Below are 21,564 nucleotides of genomic sequence, written 5' to 3' on the forward strand. Positions count from 1 at the left end.
AGAAACCTTGCTTTAAGCAGCAAACAGCAGCTCCTCACAACTGTTCTTTCAGAAAGCACTCAGCCTACATGCCACCCTGTATGGGTGTCCTTTCTAGCAAGTATTCCTATTAACAATCTTTATTATAACTGGGAACCAAATTAATTTATTAGCTGTTCCATCTTGTGGGATAGCTGTTACAGTTCCATAAGGAAAAAAATTCTTGCTGGTGAGTTTTTGGCAATCTTCAGTTACCGTTAAGTAATATAAATGGTATTTTTCTCAATAACAAGAGGAAGATTAAAGACAAAATGAGAATAAAATGAGCAAGAAACCGTGCCATTAAAGGAACTGGACACATTCAGAAAAAAAAAAAAGAAAAAGAAACATTTCTCCACACTGAAAAAGCAAAAGGTAAGTTTGGATGAAGTTACCTAATTGGGAATGCTGGCGAAAGTGGCTAAGATTCCTTCAACTCTATGTTTGAAATATGTGTTTGAGAGTTTCCTCACATTAACAGTTCGCTTATATATTTACATCTCTCTACATATGTAATCTTTTTCCCTTGGGCATCTAGTGCTAGTGAAAATAATGGAAGCATAGGCCATAAGCCTTTCTGGTTTGATATTTTAAAGGATGCACTTGAAACAGCATTTGATGTAATTAATTGAGGCTTTATCTGCATACTCTGGAAGCCATGGCATGAGTGCTAAGCACCCTCTGAAAATCACAGGAAACAAGGGTACTCGATAATAATTCCTTAGTCTAATTTTTGTAAAATAAAAACCGCTGGTGAGGGGTCAGTAGCTCTGACCAAGGAAGCTGTGACCAGTCCGGAGAGATGGTCCCAAAAAGAGACTGTCTTCCCGAGGCCCGGTGTCTTCCCTCAGCTGCTGGCAGGAGGGCCCGTGCAGAAGCTGTCAGCTCTTTAGTGATTGTCAGCTCGTGATTTCAGCTCAGCTCTGCAGGGCAGCCTCCAGGCCAGACCAGGGAGAGAGACGAGAGGCCGTGTAGCTGTTCCACACGAGGCAGCTTTATTAGTCCGGCAATGGCGAGCCAGGGACGAGCCTCTCTCTGCCCTCGCAGGGGCAGGGGGCTGGCTCTTATAGGGATACAGGGGGTGGGTGTCAGAGGGTAAAGGCCAATGGGCTACAAAGGATCTGCATAGGGTCTCCCAGAGGATTCTGGGTTTGTCTTCTTCTCGCCTTAACTGCAAAGTGGTTCCCTTTCCAGGGGAGTTGTGCTGGGATGTTTGCTCAATCTCCTTATCTCAGCAGACGTCCCTCCAGGGAGGGGGCTGGGCATACCACACAACAACCTATCAGTAAAATGGGTTTCCTGATAAAAAAGGAGCTAGGTACTGCCTATAAGAAGTGAAGAAAAGTTTTATCTTCTCTGTCTTACTTTAATTAATCTAATGCATTAATTCACATTTAATATCAATTTGATACTACACAATAGTACACCCCTACTAGCAACAGTGACTAAAAATGCTTGCATATAAAGTCTCCTGGAGAAGTAAAGTACTATCTTTTTTTCTGGGGGATGATTTTGTTTAGAAATTTAACTTGAAGTAAAAGCAGTTGATTCAGATGGGCTGCCACCAAGCATGCAGGTATTTGTATTTGGTTTAGATACAGTTATTTTAAATAGTGTAAAAACTACTGGTTTGTGGTCAGCATCTTCCTCCTATTTAAACAGAAGTTTATTTTTAGAATTTTCTGGGTCTCTGCATAGGTACAGAAGGCAACTCACAGCTTGAAAAGCACAAACCATAAGCATTTAATAATTCTGATTCTTTGGTGTGTTCCAGGCTGTAAGTAGGGTGCCAAGACACTCAGAAGTGTTCAGGGCTAGTCATTTGGGATTCTCTATTCTTAAGTAGCTTTCAAGGTGTTTTAAAGTAAATAGAAACCTCTTTGTTTCTGAATGAAAATGTCTATGTGGGACCTGCCCTTATATGTAATGCAGCAACACAGTGTGCATTTAGAGTGATAGAACTTCTTGCACAAGACTCAATCTTCATCAAAGTTTGGGCTGCCTTTTGGTCATTACAAATTACTGCATTTTTGTTTTTTAAAAAGATACTAATGTACATTTATAGATTTAACAGACTATCACTTCATAAGTCTGCCATAGCTTAAAAATAAGCCACTAGGAAGCACAGTAAACTCCTGAAAGCTATGGCTTGTCTTGATGAACAGTACTTGCACTATTTAATAAAAGATGAAGTTTAAATGAGTGAAAAAATTATCTTAAGTATCTGTTTAAAAGTTGGGTCTTCTGTCTTAAGAATACAGCTTCATATTAGTTTTTATCTTCATATATTACTTACATAGTTATAAAATAGCAGGTAATGGACAGATGTTCTTTCCTGGACCCAGAGTGAAAACTTACAGAAGATAGGGTGGAAGTTGGGTGTTGCTGCCACCCTTTTTTTCTACTGTTGTTTAATTATCTTCTTAAATGTCCTTATTGTGTTGTTTTTTTCTTTCCACAATTGTAATTAACTTTTTCTTTTGCATTACACTTTCTTTAAAAACTCACAATAGAAAAATTTTATCATTCTTCTAGAGCTCTTCTCTATTGCATCATCTAGAATGATCCACACTTAATTAGTAAAGCCTGGAGCAAAAAGAAGTATTTGCATTTAGAATTGCCATGCTTATGATGACAGTGATAGCAGTGAGTTCTGTTTTGATGAGCTATTCTCCTGAGCCCATCTTTGGCTTGCATTTGAAAAAACTTTATCACTGTGAAGTCTAGAGCCTGTGTTTTGTTGTTGTGAGTGTTTTTTAATTTAAAATGAAAGCTTTCATTCTGCAGATTCTGAATATACCACATAGCATTCCAATGTATCTGCACACAGTTGTAAGGGTGAACAGCTGGGAGCTTTGGCTCACACTGTACAACTCCTGATCCTTAACAGAGTCAGGCAGAGAACTGCTTGGTTATCTATCTATCTGTAAAAACATATAAAAAGATGTATTAAAAAGACAGTAAAATACATAATTTATTAATATTTCTCTTTAAACCAAAACATACACAACCAGAAAACCTGAGTGATTTTATTTCTCACACAAAACCAAGAGAAGGATTTTGTCTAAGTGGTTTAATGGGAACACTACAATTTTCATACTACATACAAAATTTATCCTAGATAGTTTTACATACTTGGATTAATTAACAGTTTGTATTAGAGTTGCATAGGTAAAACTATGTAAGACAGATCACAGCAAATGGTAGATAATAAGTAAGTCCACATCTTTCTTCTTGATATCCAGTATTTCAATCCTATTGCTGAAGAGAAGCAATAAATGCTGCATCTAGCATTAATGATGAACTGGTAAATACATGAAAAGCCATGAGGAACTACAGGCAAGTGTACAGTGTCACAAAGAAAAAAAGAAACAAAACCTTATGTAGTAGTATAAAATGTTAAGATTAAATCCAGCAAGAAAAACAGTAGTTGACTACTTCATATGTATGGAGTCCTTAAATAGCATCCAAAAGTCTGTAGCTGGTGTTTATGGCTTAAATATATACAAAAGTTCTCCCTCCTTTTTTTACAAAACACTTTCTGGTTTTTTTCATAGCATTAAGGATCATCATCTTTTGCAGTATCATTAAATAGCATCCAAAAGTCTCTGTAGCTGGTGCTTATGGCTTAAATATATACAAAAGTTCTCCCTCCTTTTTTTTTCAAAACACTTTCTGTTTTTTTTCATAGCATTAAGGATCATCATCTTTTGCAGTATTACAGACCATTTGATAAACATGACAACTGAATCTCCTGTTAGGCTTCTGTTCTATATGTAATACGAGGTCTTTGTCAAAGTAAACTTCATGACTGTAAGTCTGAAATGAGAAAACAAAAAAAAAAGGATTGCAGTCTCTATTTCCACAACTTGCTAAGATCCATATCATCTTCTGCAAGGAACAAAAAATATTTAACACCAGTGAACTCCATGATCAGGCAGAAATTTTGTGTGGATACAGAGATTACTCTTCCAGATAAAGGACAGAATTTTAAAACTTTGAGAGGTTTCTCACATCCCTATTTTAGGAATCTAAATTCAGAGCATCCGATTTAAAGACCACAAGTTGCCTACGCAGTCAATGATAAAAGAGGTGTGAAGGCGCTGAAAATTTCAGACCATATAAGTTGGATGTCCACCTAAACTTGGACTGTATGAACAGCCCATTCCATCTTCCCAAATATATACATAGTGAGGTCCATGCTTCATTCTATGCATGAGTAGTTCAAGTTAAACTAGGGAGACTATTAAAAAGTTGCAAAGTTAATCTGATGTAAATAGCCACAGAATGAGTATTTAAGTTGATAAATACTTCAGAAATACATTAAGGACAATCCTTACCCCCAAACAAATCAATCAATGAAAAAAAAAAATCACAATTTCAAATAAAGGAGATTTGCAGGTAAATTAACTACTGTCTGATGGAGCAGTTACAATTTTAGAGTTGTGATTATTATTTTATACAAATCTCATCCCTTCGCAACACTGCTTCTATATCTACTTGAAATGTGAAAAGTGGTATGTAAATGAGTGTGGGGAAGAGACAGTGGGAACAAAAGACAAGAATTTTCCTCACCACATCCCAGGACTCCTTTAATGGAATACTCTTAAGTAGAATCCCATGTTCATTACAATGAAAGTCAAGGTGAGCTCTTCCATCAGCTCCTATCTGAGTAACTGCCACAGTGGATAATAAATCCAATTCATCTTCATAGTCCACAATTTTGAATGTCTTAGGAAAAACAAAACCTCAAGATTACAAATCAAACATAAATTCACATTCCTCTCTACCTAAATTGTAGAGCTCTTTTTTCTTTCAGGTGAAAGAAGAATTGGGCAAATTCTAGTACTTATCTTCTGAAAGAAAACTTTGGGAGCTCGATACCCAACAGGCATTTTTCCCAACATGAGCTGTCGGGGTATTTCAGCAAAATTCCTTAAGCAGGAGAAAAGGAAGTGATGTTCTGAAAAATCCTAATGTGCAAGTACATGTATTTAATATGTAACATACAGGAAATACAAAATAAGTACTTCTAGAGAGGCTGAAGAAATATATTTATTTATATGTATTTATTGAAGCAGTCATTAAGAGACAGTGTAGCTTTAAACCATCATTGGTTTTGAGTGAATGGGTACATTAGAGTAATTCCATTTACCTGAATATCTCTATGTTCTATTCAGATCTCTCTCTTGCTCCACAGATTATATGTCACTGAAGAACTGAGACCCAAATGTGAAGATTGTGAACTATCTTAATTGCCTTTATCTCACTGTGACATGCTCTTTAAATTCAAGCCAGTCTTTCTTCCATAATGTAAAAACATTTACTGGAATCACAGGTAAAGTGTAACAGCAGGAAAGAAAAATAGTGTGCAATTATTTTTATTATGGTTAAAAGAAAAAGTGAATAGAGATATACTGCAGACCCTTATGGGTTATACTGGACTGTGCTGTATTTTTACCATAGTAAAATCTATTTCCTCAGAATAAAGAATAGGAGAGACTGCCAGAAACTGATGAATTTTACCTGTTGTGCTTACGTCAATTACAGATCCAGCTCTAGACAGAGCTAAAAAATATTTTTCATAACCTTTCAAGACTCAAGGGGTGTTTTCATTCTCAAGAAGCAGTTACTTAAAGGAAAAGTGTTAAATACCTTATCCTACAATCCAATCAAAGTAACTGGGAGAGAAAAAGAAAATTTAGAGATACTATAAAAAAGACAAGAGGATCCTAAAGCAGAGGAAAAGAAAAAGTTCCTTTCATTTCGTAAAATGCTTTATAAGGAACGTTCAAAGTAGACATTTAAATAAAGAAGAGCGTAATGGTTTGACACATTAACATATCTTTTCTGTGCCACTGAAGTCACATGGAGTTATGGTATCATGGGGCATAAGATCAGTTCTTGAAAGAAAAAGAAAATTCAAAGCTCAAATGTCAACCAAGGAGAAAAGATGATAAACAGCATGTGAAGCAATTAGAAGACGACAAAAGAGAAGAAGAATAAAGAACTCAAAGATACACACAGCTAATGGTTACACCCACCGCACCTGAAACAAGAAGGGCTTTTGGCTAGCTAAACAGTGAAATAATCCATGAAGTGCTCTTACTACATCAGTTACCTCTTGTTCTGGGTCATCATCCAGCGAGGTAAAACGCTTTTTCACCACTCGACCAGAAGCTGTTACAGTAACAGTGTTGTTCACCTTTGGAGAAACATACAAAAAGTGTCTCTAGACTTCAGAACAATTTAGTTTCTATTGATTTGACAACGTATCTGTTTCATGTATTTTGTTTTCTGACCTTGTTTTACTCAATAGCTATGCATAGCCGGTGCTGCTGTTTTCCTTATGAGTTCATGAACTTGGTGACTTTAGTTGAGATATTATTGCTGTTTACTCATATTTAGAGGTGTCCCACAGAGGTGGCAAAGGTTCTCAGCTACCATAATTTTTTGAACAGAAGTGACTAGAACCAAGATGCTAGAATGAGAATTATGACTGCTAAATCACCACCAATTTTTTTCCTAAACTCTTACTTCCAGAAGGTGGGGAAAGTAGCATCTTAAACCACCATGGTTGCTTCCACTGGGCTTCATTAACACCAAAAATATTTTAAAAAAAGGTTATCAGTGTCTTAATAGAAGTCAAAAGGAATAAGCACAGCACAGGCAGCACTAGAACTCGGTATGTCAAGTTATTAGATGACTTGGTGTTTAGTTTTTTAATTCAATGCAAGTTTTGTTCTTGAGTTTGTGTAGATTTTTAATACACAAACCTTTATTCCTGCAAAAGCTTCAAAATTAGTATCACAGATTCGCAGACATTTTACAGTATTCAAATTATAAAAATTTGCTTTTAGGTAAGACATAACTTGTCTGCTCAATCAAAATGACAGTTCCAGGCACTACCTAGAATTGTTTTCATGTGTGCTCTTTAACCTTTTTGACATTAGATTGTCTTTGTGATTCTGTATCGTAAAAGACTTTGTGAAACAACTGAGGTGATTTAAGAGCTCAGTTCTACCAGTAGTTTTAAACATCCTCTCACGCTTGATTCCACCTTTCTGCACTCTTCTGATTCACTGATGATTCAATCCTGCTCTGCTCCAGTTCAGCAAAACAAGCAAGCAGGAAAGTACTCACGTTTTCTGCCAGGTTATTATTCTGTTATTTTAGTGCCAAGGGTTAGATGAATGCCAGACTTGTCACGAGAGAGTGACAGGTGTGGATGGCCAGGAAAAGGAATGGACTTTTGGAAGCAGTGTATTGTCTTTGTTGGCTTATGAAGACTTACCCCTACGTTATGAGAGACTTGAAACATTTCTAGCATTTGTATGCTCTACTTACCTGAGCACCAGAGATGCACACAATTATCACTTGGTGGCACCTTCATTTGAAGGAAATCTGTCACCATCTTTTAAGTATGTTTTATATCCATGATACATGTTTACACTGCACACCATAAAGAATGCTGAAAACTAAAGAAAAGACTGGAGGTTTCAGAAATCTATCCTGAAAGTGTTATTGTTTTCAAAATTCTTTTCATACTGCTTAAAGTCCAATGAAGACAGAGAAATGTCTTTCAATAAACCTTGAATAAAGCCCATCAAACACAGTGATTACTCAGATATGCAAACCCCCTGTGTATAGCTCAAAACGACACATTGTGGTCTCAGACACTAAACTCACACAGTTTTCTCTGTTGGCTACAATTGTAAAATCTTCTGCAATCTCCATTTGATCGGCATGATTTTTAACTTCCTTAAGCTTTAAGACTCTACAAAAGAAACAGAAATTATAAAGTAAGTAAATGTCTTGGGGTGACTTTATGACTTACTGACTTTATTTAGTCAATGTATTCTAATCTGCTTACTGCAACATTTCTATATAATTTTTAAAAATCTCTATTAAAACATCATAAATAAATAAAATGAAAATTAATTATTTTTGTAATTTATGTTTACCAGTGAAATTTTGACACAGTGGTCCTTGAATATTTTTCATATCAAAATCTAAACTGTGGCCTCTAGTGCCCACATTCATCACACAGAAGTCTTCAGATGTTTCTAGAAGAACTTTTGATTCTGACAAATTAATAGATTTTACAATTTCTATGGTCTGATGAGTTTTTGGGCCTGCAAATTGTCAAACTACTGAATTTATTGCAGTTATGCAACTTCTTCTCTAATGAAAAAAAGATTTGAGTAAAAAAGGCTCATACTTTATCAAGTTTGGTCCCACGTGGATTATTCTACCTGACATATCTGGATGGAAATATATCCAGTCAGGTTCAAGTGAACAGCATTTCATATCCTGTATGCCATTTTTTGCCTGAAGAAGAAAAAGAAAGCTTAGAATATTAGTATTTTTAAAGTCTCACAGATCTAATTAAAGAGGAAATACTGAGCTCCTCACTATATACCTCTGGAGGTTTTTAAGTATTGCTCCTAACCATGACCAGAAAGGATGGTGGTGGAACAATAATAAAAACAACAACAACAATAATAAAAAGACTCAGTTCCAATTCTCAAGATATTCGGTGGAGCAGTTTTGAAATTTTTAATATGCAATAAGCAATAACCTTGTACCTTAGCTATGTATCATCCTATCTCTCCTGAAACTAAGCAAAATGAAGATTTAACTGAAACTGTGCAAATGTTTCAATAATTCCCGCTATTTGAGTATCCAAGACATGGGATGTGTCAACATATGTGACAAACATTAGCACAGAGTTTTACTTCAGCTTCAAACCTCAGGCTTAGCCTCTTTTGTGCAAATTATTTGTGGAGCATGTAAGCCTGGAATACCTTGTGATTTCAGCAATCAAATGCAAGCCAGTCAAAATCTCGGGATTTTGGCAGTGGCTTTCTGTTGTTAAATTTAGCTGACATCGATGATTCAAATTGCCAAATATATGAACCCACATAGAAAAAAACAGATGAGAAAGGATTCTACAAGTCCATTTGAATCAAAACTGATCTTCAGCTACAGTTGTGAAACATCAGTTTTGAAAATAAGACAGGAGGGAAATAACTGGTTTGATAAGGCAAGCAAAAGAGATAAGGACATTTACAAATGAGACTTATTTAGTCAAGAAACTCTGAACAGGCCTAGAAGTTGCTTGAAATACAGAATGATCTTCAGGTCAATTCCAGATTCAAAATAAAAGCTGAGAGGGAGAGCTCACACAAAATAGTATTCATATGATGAATAGTACATAAACAAAAATAATTAGGAACAGATTAAACTAAGTAATAAAACCTTTCTAGGGACAAAAAGGAATTAAACTGAGCAATCAAATCTTTTTAAGGAGAGAGAGAAGGTACAAGTCAAAGATAAACTACAAACATCAAGGACATTTACTCTGCAATTTCTTAAAATTTAAAATAATTCTTTAGTCAGCATTTAGTAGGCTGACTAGTCAGAAGTGTTAGGATGTTACCATGTAACCAAGGAAACAGGTAATGAGACTTAATAAGTCATGAATACAGTGCTGTGTAGCTCTGACAGCGCTACTATTTATATTGGAATGAAAGAAATATGAGAAGCAGTGCTAATTCAGAAGAAACTATTTTACATATGACTCCATGGGATAGCTAATTTGATACTGGGGTGATCCCTGTGTAAGCTCTACACTGCTAAACAAAGGTATTATTACCTACTCAGAATAAGAGATGAAGACAAACATAATACACATTAATTTCAGAGAAGCTGCTTTCTGAATATATTACCAAAGCATTGTCTTTCAGAGAACAAATATGGAAGACTCCTTTATGTTTTTTCTTGTTAGGTGTGATGATATAATGCCAAGGGTAACCTCCAATTTGAAATGCATTCTCCAGAGAAGATGCTTCAAATAGCAAAGGTGGGGTATCTGCAAATATTCGGTAATGTTAACACCATTAGTAGCAGAACAGTCATAATTCCATTGATCCTTACAATTCTAAATTCCAATAAAGCTACAAATTCTTCAGAACTTTTGAAGATTGCTGGAAACACATTGGCTGTGAACTCTTTTCCAGCACCAGCTATGCTACCTCACCTAGCATCCGGGTGCACATCTGCACTGTTCCCTCTGGAGGGTTACTGCCTTCTTAGATCTTGGTGCTGAACTACTCTTCTAGTACCTTTGATTTACAAGCAAAGACACAGCAAATAATTAAAATTATCTGACTGAGAAAGGATGTACACATGAAGAGATCGAAGACCATATCAAAATGGTCACTATTGTCTTGGGAAAACCAGTGATAAATAACTGGAAACAGCAAGCAGCAATCTCAACTGAATTAAAAATGCAGGAGGATAGAATATGCAGATTCTGCTTTCTCCTTTTGTGTAATACAACAAAATAGTGTGGACCACAATGGATGCAATCTGTAGCTGAGTTCATAAAAATAAATCAAAATATAAAAATTTTTGCAATTAATGGCAAAAGGTATCTAGTTTTCCTTTCAGTTCAGTTGGGATAAATTATAGAGATGTACTAGGCCATTCTTACAAGTCTTCTGTTTACTAAATGAGAGGCATTTTGAATGAAATGGACTGCACAGAACTTTACAACTTCTGCCAACTAGGTAAATCAAAGCAATTTGTACAGCTGCTATAACTGAATCAACTTTAGAGTGAAGATCAGCTCTTTCTAACAGAGAAAAGCTGGGAAAAAATTGACAAAATGTGGAGAAAATCTGCAGTTACAAGGGGAATTTAGACAGGCAGAACACAAAAACCCAAACTGAACTAGTGCAAGGAGAACAAGGTTCTTATTTGGACTTTGGGTCCCAAATGTCTTACCCAAATTTTGACTTGTTCTTATCCTGCTTAGTGTAGATAATTATCCTAGCTGCCAATGGTGCTGTCACATGACATCAGATATTACGTTTATGGAGTGCTTCTCTCCTCTTCCTTTGTTCATGTTTCCATCTACTTAGCCATTTAGATTGAATGGAATTAGTTCAATGCCAATGGAAATGAAGTCTTTCCTAAGCTGGAAAGTGACTATGTTCTATTTGCCTTTTGGAGTGACGCATAGGAAATGGATGATTCTGTGCAAGATATAACAAACTATAGGTTATAAAAAACTCATGCATCTGCTGGAAATGTAGAGAATGTTGAAGATGGAAGCATAAGCAAAGGACCTACTGATACTAAAATCAGTCAGAAAATGAAAAATGACTTAAGAAAGTTTGCTAACATTTTATCCAAACAACTTTTAAAATAAAGCATATATATCAAGGTCCCTCAAAAATTCTGGTAGATGGACTAAATGATACAATTAAATGTATCTCAATAGTATATCAATACTGAGTAGTAGAGTCTACTTATAAAATACGCCTTTCCTTTTATGTTAATTTGGCAAAGATTTGCAAGATCATAGCCACCTAAACCACTGTGATAATGTGATTCTGCTGCCTCAACTCCCTCTTTCCTGCTGTATGTCACTTGCTCTGGTTGCTTAACACCTCCTGTTTTATTGTTTGCAAGTCCTTTCCCAAGTCTTGCCAGTTTTCAATCTCCAATTGAGCTTCTTTGTTCACTTACTTTAAACCCTGCAGACTCATCTAAACTCATAAGTTGTTCCTGGCAGCACTAACAAGTGTTTGTTCTAAATGCAAATAAAACCAAAGAAACAAGAACAGGAAAAGGTTTCTACAAGGTATCCTTCTCCTTGCTTTTTTTCTGAAATTACTATATCATCTAACAATAAATCAAACTACAGTTTTAAGTTCTGGACAGTTCAGAAAATCACACACTGTGACCAAAATCAATTCCTCACCAGTTAAGAGTTGTAGCATAGTACATAGCAGCCTGTATGTTTCGATCTCTCTACACTTCCTTTCGGGTACCTCACACCATGGAAACAGTACTGTAATAATGGCCATCCCTTCAGGCAATTTCTGTAGGGAGGCTAGGACTAAGTAAGAAGAAAAACTACACAGTTCAATTATAGTAAATACAAGCCTGCACTCCGAAACTGTTAGGATCTTGCTCACTGAAGCATTTGCCCATCTCATTCTTGAAAGAAAACAACTCAGAAATGCAACTATTCTTTCAAGAAGAAAACCACAGGAATGCAACTATTTGCAAAAAGCAACCACGAAAAATGTATGTCATGGGTTCAAAACTTCCTAACCACAAATTCCTGAATGTGATTAAAGATCAAAAATGTTTTCTCCAGTCCACGGTTTTAAATCTCAAAACTAAAAACTACAATGATCTATAAGCCATGAGATCAAATTGTCCTATTGAAGTTCCCACAGCAGGATTTCCACAGGTCCCTGACGTTAAATGGTGGTTTCACATATCGAGATGGAGAGAAAAATGGGGAAAGATTTCCCTTTGCAAAACCTGAGAGATCAAATATAGCAGCCTATTACTTTGTTTCCCTAAAACATTGCATTATAACTTCACTATGTAAGTCTGTATTTTATCTTTGTGTACTCCCTCATTTTTATATAAATCTGGATTGATTTGCCACTTGTTATCTGACACTGAAAAAAAAGAGCATATTTTATGTGGACAATCACCTGTAAAAAACGTTTAATACAGAAGCGTTTAAAATTAAATAAATAAATACATGCATTCTTTGATATTCGTGAAACCAACCTTTTAAATTTTTTTTTAGATGCCTCAAGTGTGAACTTGTGAGAATGTATTTTTAAAGTAAGAAAAGAAATTTCGAAGAAAGTCTCAGGCTTTGCTCATTCATTAAGATTCTTAGCACCAAATTCTAATCTCAAGTATACCAACAGAAGCCACTTTCATTTTAGAGAAAGAAGTCATTAAGTAACACAGAACATTTATAAGTTAATGATTTGAGGCATTAGAATTGTTTTTAGTAATTTGTTCTCTTCTCGGGAATTCATTTTACTGAAACTGGCACATTTCTGACAACCTAGAATATCAAAATGCAAGTCAGACAAATTTTATTCAGTCTCTTTGAATTTCCTCTGCAAGCTGGAGTAAATGGTCTCACATCTTCTGCTTACATACCATATACTGTTTCTGGGTGCTACTAACAGCTATCCTAGTCCTTCCTGTTTCTTAAGAACAGTTGCATCTCAGAAATAAAGAAAGGGGTTTCCATTTCATGCACTGCTTATAAAGTTTTTCAGATAGCTTAGTTGCTCTAATAGTGTTCTTGGTGTGTCTTATATAATTATTACTGTAATTAGAAGTAAAGCAAAGCACATTTTACTATAATGTAAATCCAGAAATACAGCTACAGCACAACATGAGCACAGTAATTTTAGTATTTTTCCTTAGTGTGAAATAAGTCACAATTAATCCATAAAAGCCACCAGTCAAGCCAATACAAAGATCATAATTACCTGTTATTTTAATGTTACATGGAAGACCAAATGGATACTTTCCTACAACTCCCACCTGACCATTCCAGTTGAATTCTTGTCCCAAATCAAATGGTTGTTCCATGAACTAAAATAACACAGAACAATTTAGCTTTACAGATGCATATTTATTTGCTTTTTAGTTTTACTGCTCTATTACTACTGCATTCTTTATTTTGTTAGATACTGCTTGAGGTCTTATTTTTGAATTAGTTTGATTTTTGACTGGAAGGATATAAACTCACAAGTCTCACTGCAGTTCTGTTTGAGATCAAACTTCCCCATGCCCACCAGTTCCTGGCCTTAACAATCATCTATAACTACAGTATAGGTGTGTAAAGAGGAGCACATCTGGTCTAACATGTACATAACTCCCCAGAAGTGCCTGTCTGACCCTGTATCTCTTATGTTTTGCCAACTGTAACTGTTGCAAGTAATTTTCTGCTAGTGTATCCATTTGTATCTTCTGACCATAAATTCGGGCAGGAACCTATCCTTTGACCCATGCCCCATGTACTTATGTAGCATACACAAATATTTATGAATTTACCCAAAAATAGCATGGACTGTATGAAAACTCTTTTGTTTCATTACCTGTTCCAAAATGGCCTTGAAGTTATAGAGCCTGACCAGACCCATGCTATACATTACAATCAGGATTCCATTAGAAACAGCAACATCTGTCACACTATTACCAAAAATCTGGAATAAAATGAAGCAAAAAATATTCTATTAGAGAAGAAATAATTGAGAGAAAACACAAATAACTGACATTATGTCCTTGATTTTGCAATTGCTTTATTTTTTTTTATTCTGACCAATCTCTACGATCAGTGTTTAAATTCATGAAGTTTTCTGTAACTCATCTCTTCTGCTGAGTTTCTTTAATCCGTTGCACTGCAGTAACACCTGAGGTTAGATTACTCATATTCTGCAAGCGGATTCATGCTCTAATAAATTCTCAGTTTATCTTCATATCATGCTACCCAGTTATTATCATACATGAATAGATTATATTATCCAGCATCCCACAGGAATGTTAGCAAAACCAGCAACTCAATCCAAAAGTCCTGATTTCAGATCTTCTGTTCTTTCTTCACCACCAGGGTAAAATACTAGTCTAATCACAACTCTATGGCTGCGTACAGCTGTACTAAAACTTCATTATCCAGCTGTCACAGAGTACAGGATTCTCTCTGAATCCAAATTAGACATACACATGAGAAGCTGACTTATCCTTTTTAATAATTATGCACTATTCATTTGTGCTACTGCTTAACACATCACTGAGCAAACCCCACAAATGAATTCTTCATATTTAATTAATAACAACACGTGAAGTTCATTGGGTTTCTTTAATAGATATGCTTGGAAATGTAGTTTTCTTTAATCTGACTTACTATGTAAAAAAGCAATTAAACCAGTTAAAACAGGCTCAAAACCAATAAAAAAATAAAGAAACCCAGAAACTGTAAGACACCTACACCTAAACACTACCTACAATTTTGTGATCTGTTCAGTTATGAAAGATATATTCACTTCTGAGACTTCACCTTTTACTTCGTTTTACAGCTCTTTCTCAATACATTTGTTAGCTTAGGTCTCTGTGTCTTTCAGACACAAACTCTAATAATCTTCCAACCCTCAAGTCTCCTTTCTATCCTTAAGACCTCAGCCACTCTGAACTCAGAATTTATTGTGGTACACCATCTCAGTAAAGCTGATGCATGAGGTGCATTCTGCAGTCTTAAACAGTAATACTAACCCTAACTCCAATCTAACAGTCACATTCCTCTGATCTGTGGCAGGTCTGGCATTGCCTTCACTCGTTGCATCTCCTGCTGGGTGATTCTCACATCTAAAATGCTGCCCTTCCATTATAGTTTAACAATTTCTCTGATGAGTACTTGGTACAGTCCCAGCTGAAGAAGTGCTCTTTCAGATGTTCTGCCTACTATGACCATGATGAATTTGGCATGCCATTCCTAACCAGATTGAGAATACCTTTGATACTGGTAACATTTTTTCCAGTCCCAAATACTAATTTTGAACAGAACAATACACAGTACCCCCAAACTTTCATGGGCCCATGAAAAAGTTTAACCCCATGCCTTCACTTGTCAGGCCCAATTTCAATTATAGCCTCAACCCAACCTAGCACCAGCTAAAACTCCAGCTTATAGCTCTGGACCCTAAAAGACACTGTACCTCACAGAACCTAAAAGACAGAGTTTGCATGTTTGTACTCTTTCATGTGTAAGTTGTATCCAGAGCTTTCTTGACTTAAAATCAAACAGTAATAATTGCAATCTGGCTCTAAGTTTCTTCCTAAGTATATGCACTTACTTACAGGTCAGAGACTGAACTCAGGTTGTTTGTTCTTGACTGGTAAAGCAAGACATATTTACTTCTGTCATTCAATAACAGTGATAATAAAAGTTTGAAACATTTGTAACTGCATATAGACTTGATAGACAGTTACTAGGACTGGGTCAGAGGCACATCTATCTTTCTTTAAGGAGGTGAAAAGAAGTGTGCAAACACTTCAGGATTTCCTAATTCTTATGATTGCTCTAAGAAAAGGCTAAAGTCCTTCCACATGTCAAAGAGCAACCCAGTAACAGAATCTATTTGTATCTTCTCTTCTGGTCATTAGAATTAAGAATATTTGCCCCAACGCCCCTATCAGACACAAGAACACTGCTGCTAATTAATGTTTCAATTGCTTTTACAAGCTGTAAGTATGACTTCTGAAATTCTGAAATAAGTGTCTAAACTACAGCTGTCATAGAACTGCATTACAGATCACATGTTATTAGAAAAATTAACTTACCTTTTTGTTTATTTCCAGCATTCCAATGAATGAAAGAGGCAAAACTTGGAATACAGCAAGATAAAACAATACAGTCTGCTGGATTCCTGCCTGGGAAGGAACAATACTGAATATAGTTATTAAAGGTAGGACAACTTTTATCTTCTACCATTAATAACAAAGTATAATGTCCCCATCTTTGTGCTTGTAAATTTTTTTGATCAATGTTGTAAAAATGACAGTTTTTTGACAAACTTACCTGCCGTGCTGCTGCAGGGAGCTTATTCTGAGCTGACTTTACAATCATTACCTCTTGAGGAGTATCCCAGCTCAGATACCTATTTGTGACAAGAAAGGCCTATCTTAATGACATGAAAACTATTTATTAATAAATATATTATTTCACATAAAATATAGTCTACCATAACTAAGCCGATGCCTGTGCCCAGGCAAACTTCAGTATTTGATTTGGAAGAGGTGCTCAAGATGTTTGCTCTTTGCAATGATGTAAAATCCATGGAACTAGGAATGGCTTATTTCATACAGGATTGTGAGAAATAGTTGGAAAGCATGAACATTCACTATCTTTATTTTTCTCCTTCCCTTCATAATCACACTTTCTTATCCTTCAGCCTAAAGAAAATAATTTCTTCTGAAAACTGAAAAAAAGAAGCAGTTTACCAGAAAAGTAACTGCTCTGCTTTAAAATCTACCCTATGGAGAAGAATCTTTGCAAATTAAAAACATCTCAAACTTTGAGCATATTGTTTGTATGTTTGATCAGGTTTGTTTTTCAGCTCTTAAAGTCCTCTCTTGGTATGTTGCTATTGCAATACTAAAGGCTGTAAAGTTGTCAGAGAAAAGCAAATAGTACACTAGGTTTTGTGGAACTTGATACCAAATTTGACCCCATAATACTTAAGTTGGTGAAATTCTTCTACAGGTAAGAGCATGCAGGAACACTACTCCAGTTAATGTTCTAGATTAACAAATCTGTTGTCAGCCATAGGATAGTACTAAAATAAACACAATTCCCCTTCTCCTCTATAGTACTAATCACTGTTAATTATATAAAGCTCTCCTTCTCCACTATACTACTAATGACTGCTAATGATATAAAGCCTAGCTGTTGTGTAATACCTGAAGAATTTGCAACAGGAACCAGCAAGATATACTTTTTCCAGTACTTCTCCACTATCAGCAGAGAGACGTAGAAGCCAGTTCTGCACTGTCAAGACTATCAGGGAAGCTTTGTAATCTGACGGACTTGGTAGCATTTCCCCCTACATAAAAAAAGGCTATTAGAAAAAAGTTTGTATCAGGAGGATACATAACATTTTGACACAGTCAGAAGAACACAAAAGTAAATACACATTCCTCAAAAACTGAAGGAGGAAAGCTGCCTGCTAATCAGATCAGTATCTCTAAGCTCTTGTCCATGCCAAATAATCACCTATCACATAAATAGTCTGCTGTCACATTTTTTGCAAGACAGTTAAAAGACAGCCTTTAAAACATCCTTGTCTTGTGAAAAATTAACTGCTTATTGATCTAATTGATACCAATCTTGAAGATAAAGTTCTTTAAGTATTTCAAAATGAGACATTCAGTAGTAACTGCTACAAATGGCATTTACACTGCTTTATTTTTAGGTACCTCATGGATAGGGCTATATTTCTAAGCTCTGTGGACACTGGGTGAAGGAGAGAAATTATGTAATTATTAGTTAGAAACAATAGAATAGTTTTTGGGCATGGTTGCTTCAATAGGCCTCCAGTGTATCTGCTTTTTGGTTTTTTTAATGTCAACAGATCTGGAGAAAACTAAAACTCCCAGCTACTGTCCTAGAATTTATTTTGTAAGGAATTAAGAATTAATTGCATAAGCATAAAAGCACTGGTTTTAAAATTTTCCATGAAAGCTTACAAAAAAAGCATTTGAATGCACTACTGAGAAATACAGAGAAGTATATCTCTAAACGTTCAGTTAATATAAATAAGGCACATGTTGCAAACCTTTAATGACTTAACTCCCTAAAAACATTGGGAAAATGGTTTGGAAGGAAAGAGCACTCCATTCTAAATGTTTCACCAAAATATATTAATTTAGTATTTTGCACAACAATGCTCCAGTAAAAAGTAATCTTACCAGTGGGCATTCCAACAATAAAGCATCTTCTATTTTTTCAGACTTGGCACACTTTGACTTTTGATAAAGTATTCTTGGCTCTTGTGCAATGCTAGAGGAAAATGATTGCTAATCGTTAGTCTATTTTATAGACCACTTTCTACCAACAAGTCATTTCATACAGTTTTATAAATCCTGCCTTCTCCTTAGGCCGGTCAGAAAAATTTGTAAATATACCTTTGTAAATATACCTGAAATTGCTCTCAAAATAAGGCCTAATAAGCAATAGTTAATATAATGTAATATTTAAAAGCTAAACTTCTCTAAATCTTTTGGTCTGGTTGCTTTTTTTTTTGTTTGTTTTTAGTTTTGGGTTTACTTTTAGTTTGGTTTATTTTTCTTTTAAGTAACAATAGTAACATTCTTGCACTAGTGATATACATTAAGAAGAAAGCACATTTCAAAAACTAATGATCATCCTGGAACCTTCCCCTCAAGTTCTTCCAATGTTGCCGTTCATAACAAAGGTGTGGCGTCATGTTCAGATACTTTAAAAAAAAACTCGACTAACTAAAAGAAAAGCTTTGTACTGTGCACAGTTTTGCCCTCTGGGAGAAGATGAGACAAAGAAAAACCTGAAAGATGTTAGACGGGTTAACCCAGTACTGAAAACATTCATACAATGTAGGAAAAAAAGCAGATTTAGATCTCAGCTGTGGGTTATAGATTTATTTAATTAACTCTTAGTGGTTTACACTGACAGAGTAGTTCGTCTTTTATGTATCATATGACACTATCTCAAAACTGCTCTGCCCACAACTTCCTCAGCAATGCAGTTCTCCAAGTCCATGCTACTTCCCTCACAGTAGGGACAGGCAAGGACAAGGGCTGGTGGACACAGATTTCCTGTCCTCTACCCTACCATGTCCTGCCTCCTAACCTGTGTATCTGCAACTGGTCATGGAACAGGAGAATACATTAGATCAGAGAACTAATCTGCAAAATACATTAGCAAAAACTAGCACATACTGCGGGCTGTACTTTTACATGAAAACTAATTTACCTATTTTATACAGAACTTACGTAGTACTAAGCTTGTTACATAGGCTGATTCTGTGACACACTCTTTAGTACAGTGCTAGGTACCAGACTACAAAGAACTACTATTCATTTGTCTTTTTAGTGCAAGACTAGAAAATGGTGGTAATCTTCCATTCCTGCTCTGAAAGCTGAGGTTATACAGCACCAGAAAGATCAGGCTTTCTTTTACCAAAGTAGGTGTCACATTAAGATACAGCAACATCTAAATGTAATTCAAAGACTGTAAACCAAAGATTTATGCACCTGGTTTTTTTTTTTGTTCCTAAGTAAACTCCACTCAATTCACAGCAGCTATTTGTATGAGTAAAGTTAGCAATGTAACACAGAATCAGTCTCAAAACTGTAAGTCAGTACCTTACAATTGTAAATTTATTACCTGGTAATACAGCATTGGTAATTGTCCATGTAAATTCTTCCTCTTTCATACGCAATAGGAGATGCAGAATGAGTTGTCCAGACATTCTTGAATTTAGTACTTTCCTGAAACAGAATCGTTTTAACAGTGATGGCTGTTTGTAACAAACTTTGCTTCTGAAAAATATTTTCTTTGGCTCCTGCAACTTAATAATTCACATTAATTGAAACTTTACAGCCAAATACACAAGGAAGAATCTTATTTGGTTTTTATAAATAAAATTACCAGACCTTTTTAAAGAAAATTTTGTCTTCTTTAAAAACCAAGTTAAAAGATTTTTAATTAGCTATAATGGACAGCAGGGGTAAGGAATATTGTGTCATTAACTTGCCTGCATTAAAACTGGCTACTAACCTTCCATGGTGACTTTTGAAATCAAGGACTCAACTCCCCAGAATATAAATATGCACAGAATTCTTTTATATGTAATTAATTGGATTTATTAAATACGTAATTCCATTCTGCTGGTGGTGTTTGGTGTGAAAGACAGAAAAATGTATTTACTGTTATTTGCAATAAGCACCCAAAACGTTGATGAAATAGACTGCTCACATTAAAGTTTCTTCCATGCATTTAAGATATCAGGAACTCTATACCATTAACAAAGGTACCAGTATTAGAAAAAAAAAGTGTAAGTCAGACATACTTATTTTCACTTCAGTAAACCTTGCATGCCTATTGATCTAGTTACATAAGCAAATACTTCAGATGACTTCCAATAAATGTATTTTCAGTGTAAGATAATTGCCAATTCACTTCCACAGTCTTTTCCAATGTATTTCTATCAACTAATGTATGGAAGCAGTAATTGTTTTAAAACTGTTTTTAAAAAAGGGTTCAGTTTGTAATTGGTTTAATTCCTATCTATTCTGTAACATTAGTTTCACTAAGAACTGGGGTTACATTTACCTGAAAATCTCTGCTGATTATCTTATTGTGCAAAATTCCTTTCAAATTTAACATGAAACACTAAGACTTTAACATTAGTATTAAATATGAAGCCATCTTAGGGAAATAGGTGATATAGAATCTCACAAAAGCTTATTTCTAACACTATTAGATATACAAGTGCCTCTGCAGTTTTTGCCCAGCACAATCCTCTCTACATTTCTAGGCCCGAGCCTTGTGAAATAAATTTAACCATCACTAACTGTCTTCGTCAAAACTGCACCTTTTTTTCCCCCAAACTTGTTTTCCAGCGTGACCGGGGACTTCTCGAACACGAGAGGACTGATACTCAGCCCCCTCGACGGAGAGCCCGTACCCTCAGGGATGCAGCCAGCGCCGAAACGCAGCCCATTACCTGACACATTATCTTTCTGAGGAGTCCCAGGTTCTTCCTGTGGGCGACACCAGCATCCCTGGCATAGAAGCCGTGGGCCCTGCGGCTGAGGAGGCGGCACACGTTGTGCACCCCGCACGCCCGGGGGGCGGCCTTGCCCCCGCCGGCGGCCGCCTGCGGGCATATTCCCGGCCCGCGGGCCGGGATCGCCTTTCTCCCTCGCTCCAGGCTCGCTCTCGGCGGGGCGTGCAGCCTTGCAGGGCCAGGCCCGCGCCGGCTTTCTCTCAAACCCCCGCCCTGCCCGGCGAGAGGTGAAGCGAAGCGGGTAAAGGCCCGAACGGCCCCTTGCTCCTTGACTGCCGAGCGAGGCAAACCGAGGCCTCCCGACGGTGCTCCACGCCCTGCACTTCCCCCGCCACCACAGCTCCGGTTTCCGCAGACGCCAGGCGGGGACAGCCCTGCG

General features: G+C 36.2%; 1 protein-coding gene across 2 annotated transcripts; it reads right to left on the reverse strand.

The window, feature by feature from the left end:
• Positions 1 to 3,057: 3,057 nt before the first annotated feature.
• DCAF17 (DDB1 and CUL4 associated factor 17) lies at positions 3,058 to 21,252 on the reverse strand. Of its 2 annotated transcripts, XM_082284692.1 has the most exons (14): positions 21,123 to 21,252; positions 19,781 to 19,884; positions 18,325 to 18,415; positions 17,317 to 17,459; positions 16,436 to 16,514; positions 16,198 to 16,287; positions 13,959 to 14,066; positions 13,347 to 13,452; positions 9,750 to 9,892; positions 8,240 to 8,349; positions 7,708 to 7,795; positions 6,140 to 6,223; positions 4,594 to 4,749; positions 3,059 to 3,837 (listed from the first exon to the last, which is right to left on the reverse strand). In XM_082284692.1, the coding sequence occupies exons 1-14, from the start codon at positions 21,129 to 21,131 to the stop codon at positions 3,712 to 3,714; spliced, it is 1,437 nt and encodes a 478-aa protein (XP_082140818.1). In that variant the 5' UTR covers positions 21,132 to 21,252; the 3' UTR covers positions 3,059 to 3,711. The 2 variants fall into 2 exon arrangements, with proteins under 2 accessions (XP_082140819.1, XP_082140818.1); XM_082284693.1 differs by lacking the exons at positions 19,781 to 19,884; positions 21,123 to 21,252 and having other exon boundaries at positions 3,058 to 3,837; positions 17,317 to 17,474; positions 18,325 to 18,417.
• Positions 21,253 to 21,564: the final 312 nt, after the last annotated feature.

The sequence above is a fragment of the Coloeus monedula genome (assembly GCF_965178545.1).
Source record: "Coloeus monedula genome assembly, chromosome: 7".
Lineage (NCBI taxonomy): Eukaryota > Metazoa > Chordata > Aves > Passeriformes > Corvidae > Coloeus > Coloeus monedula.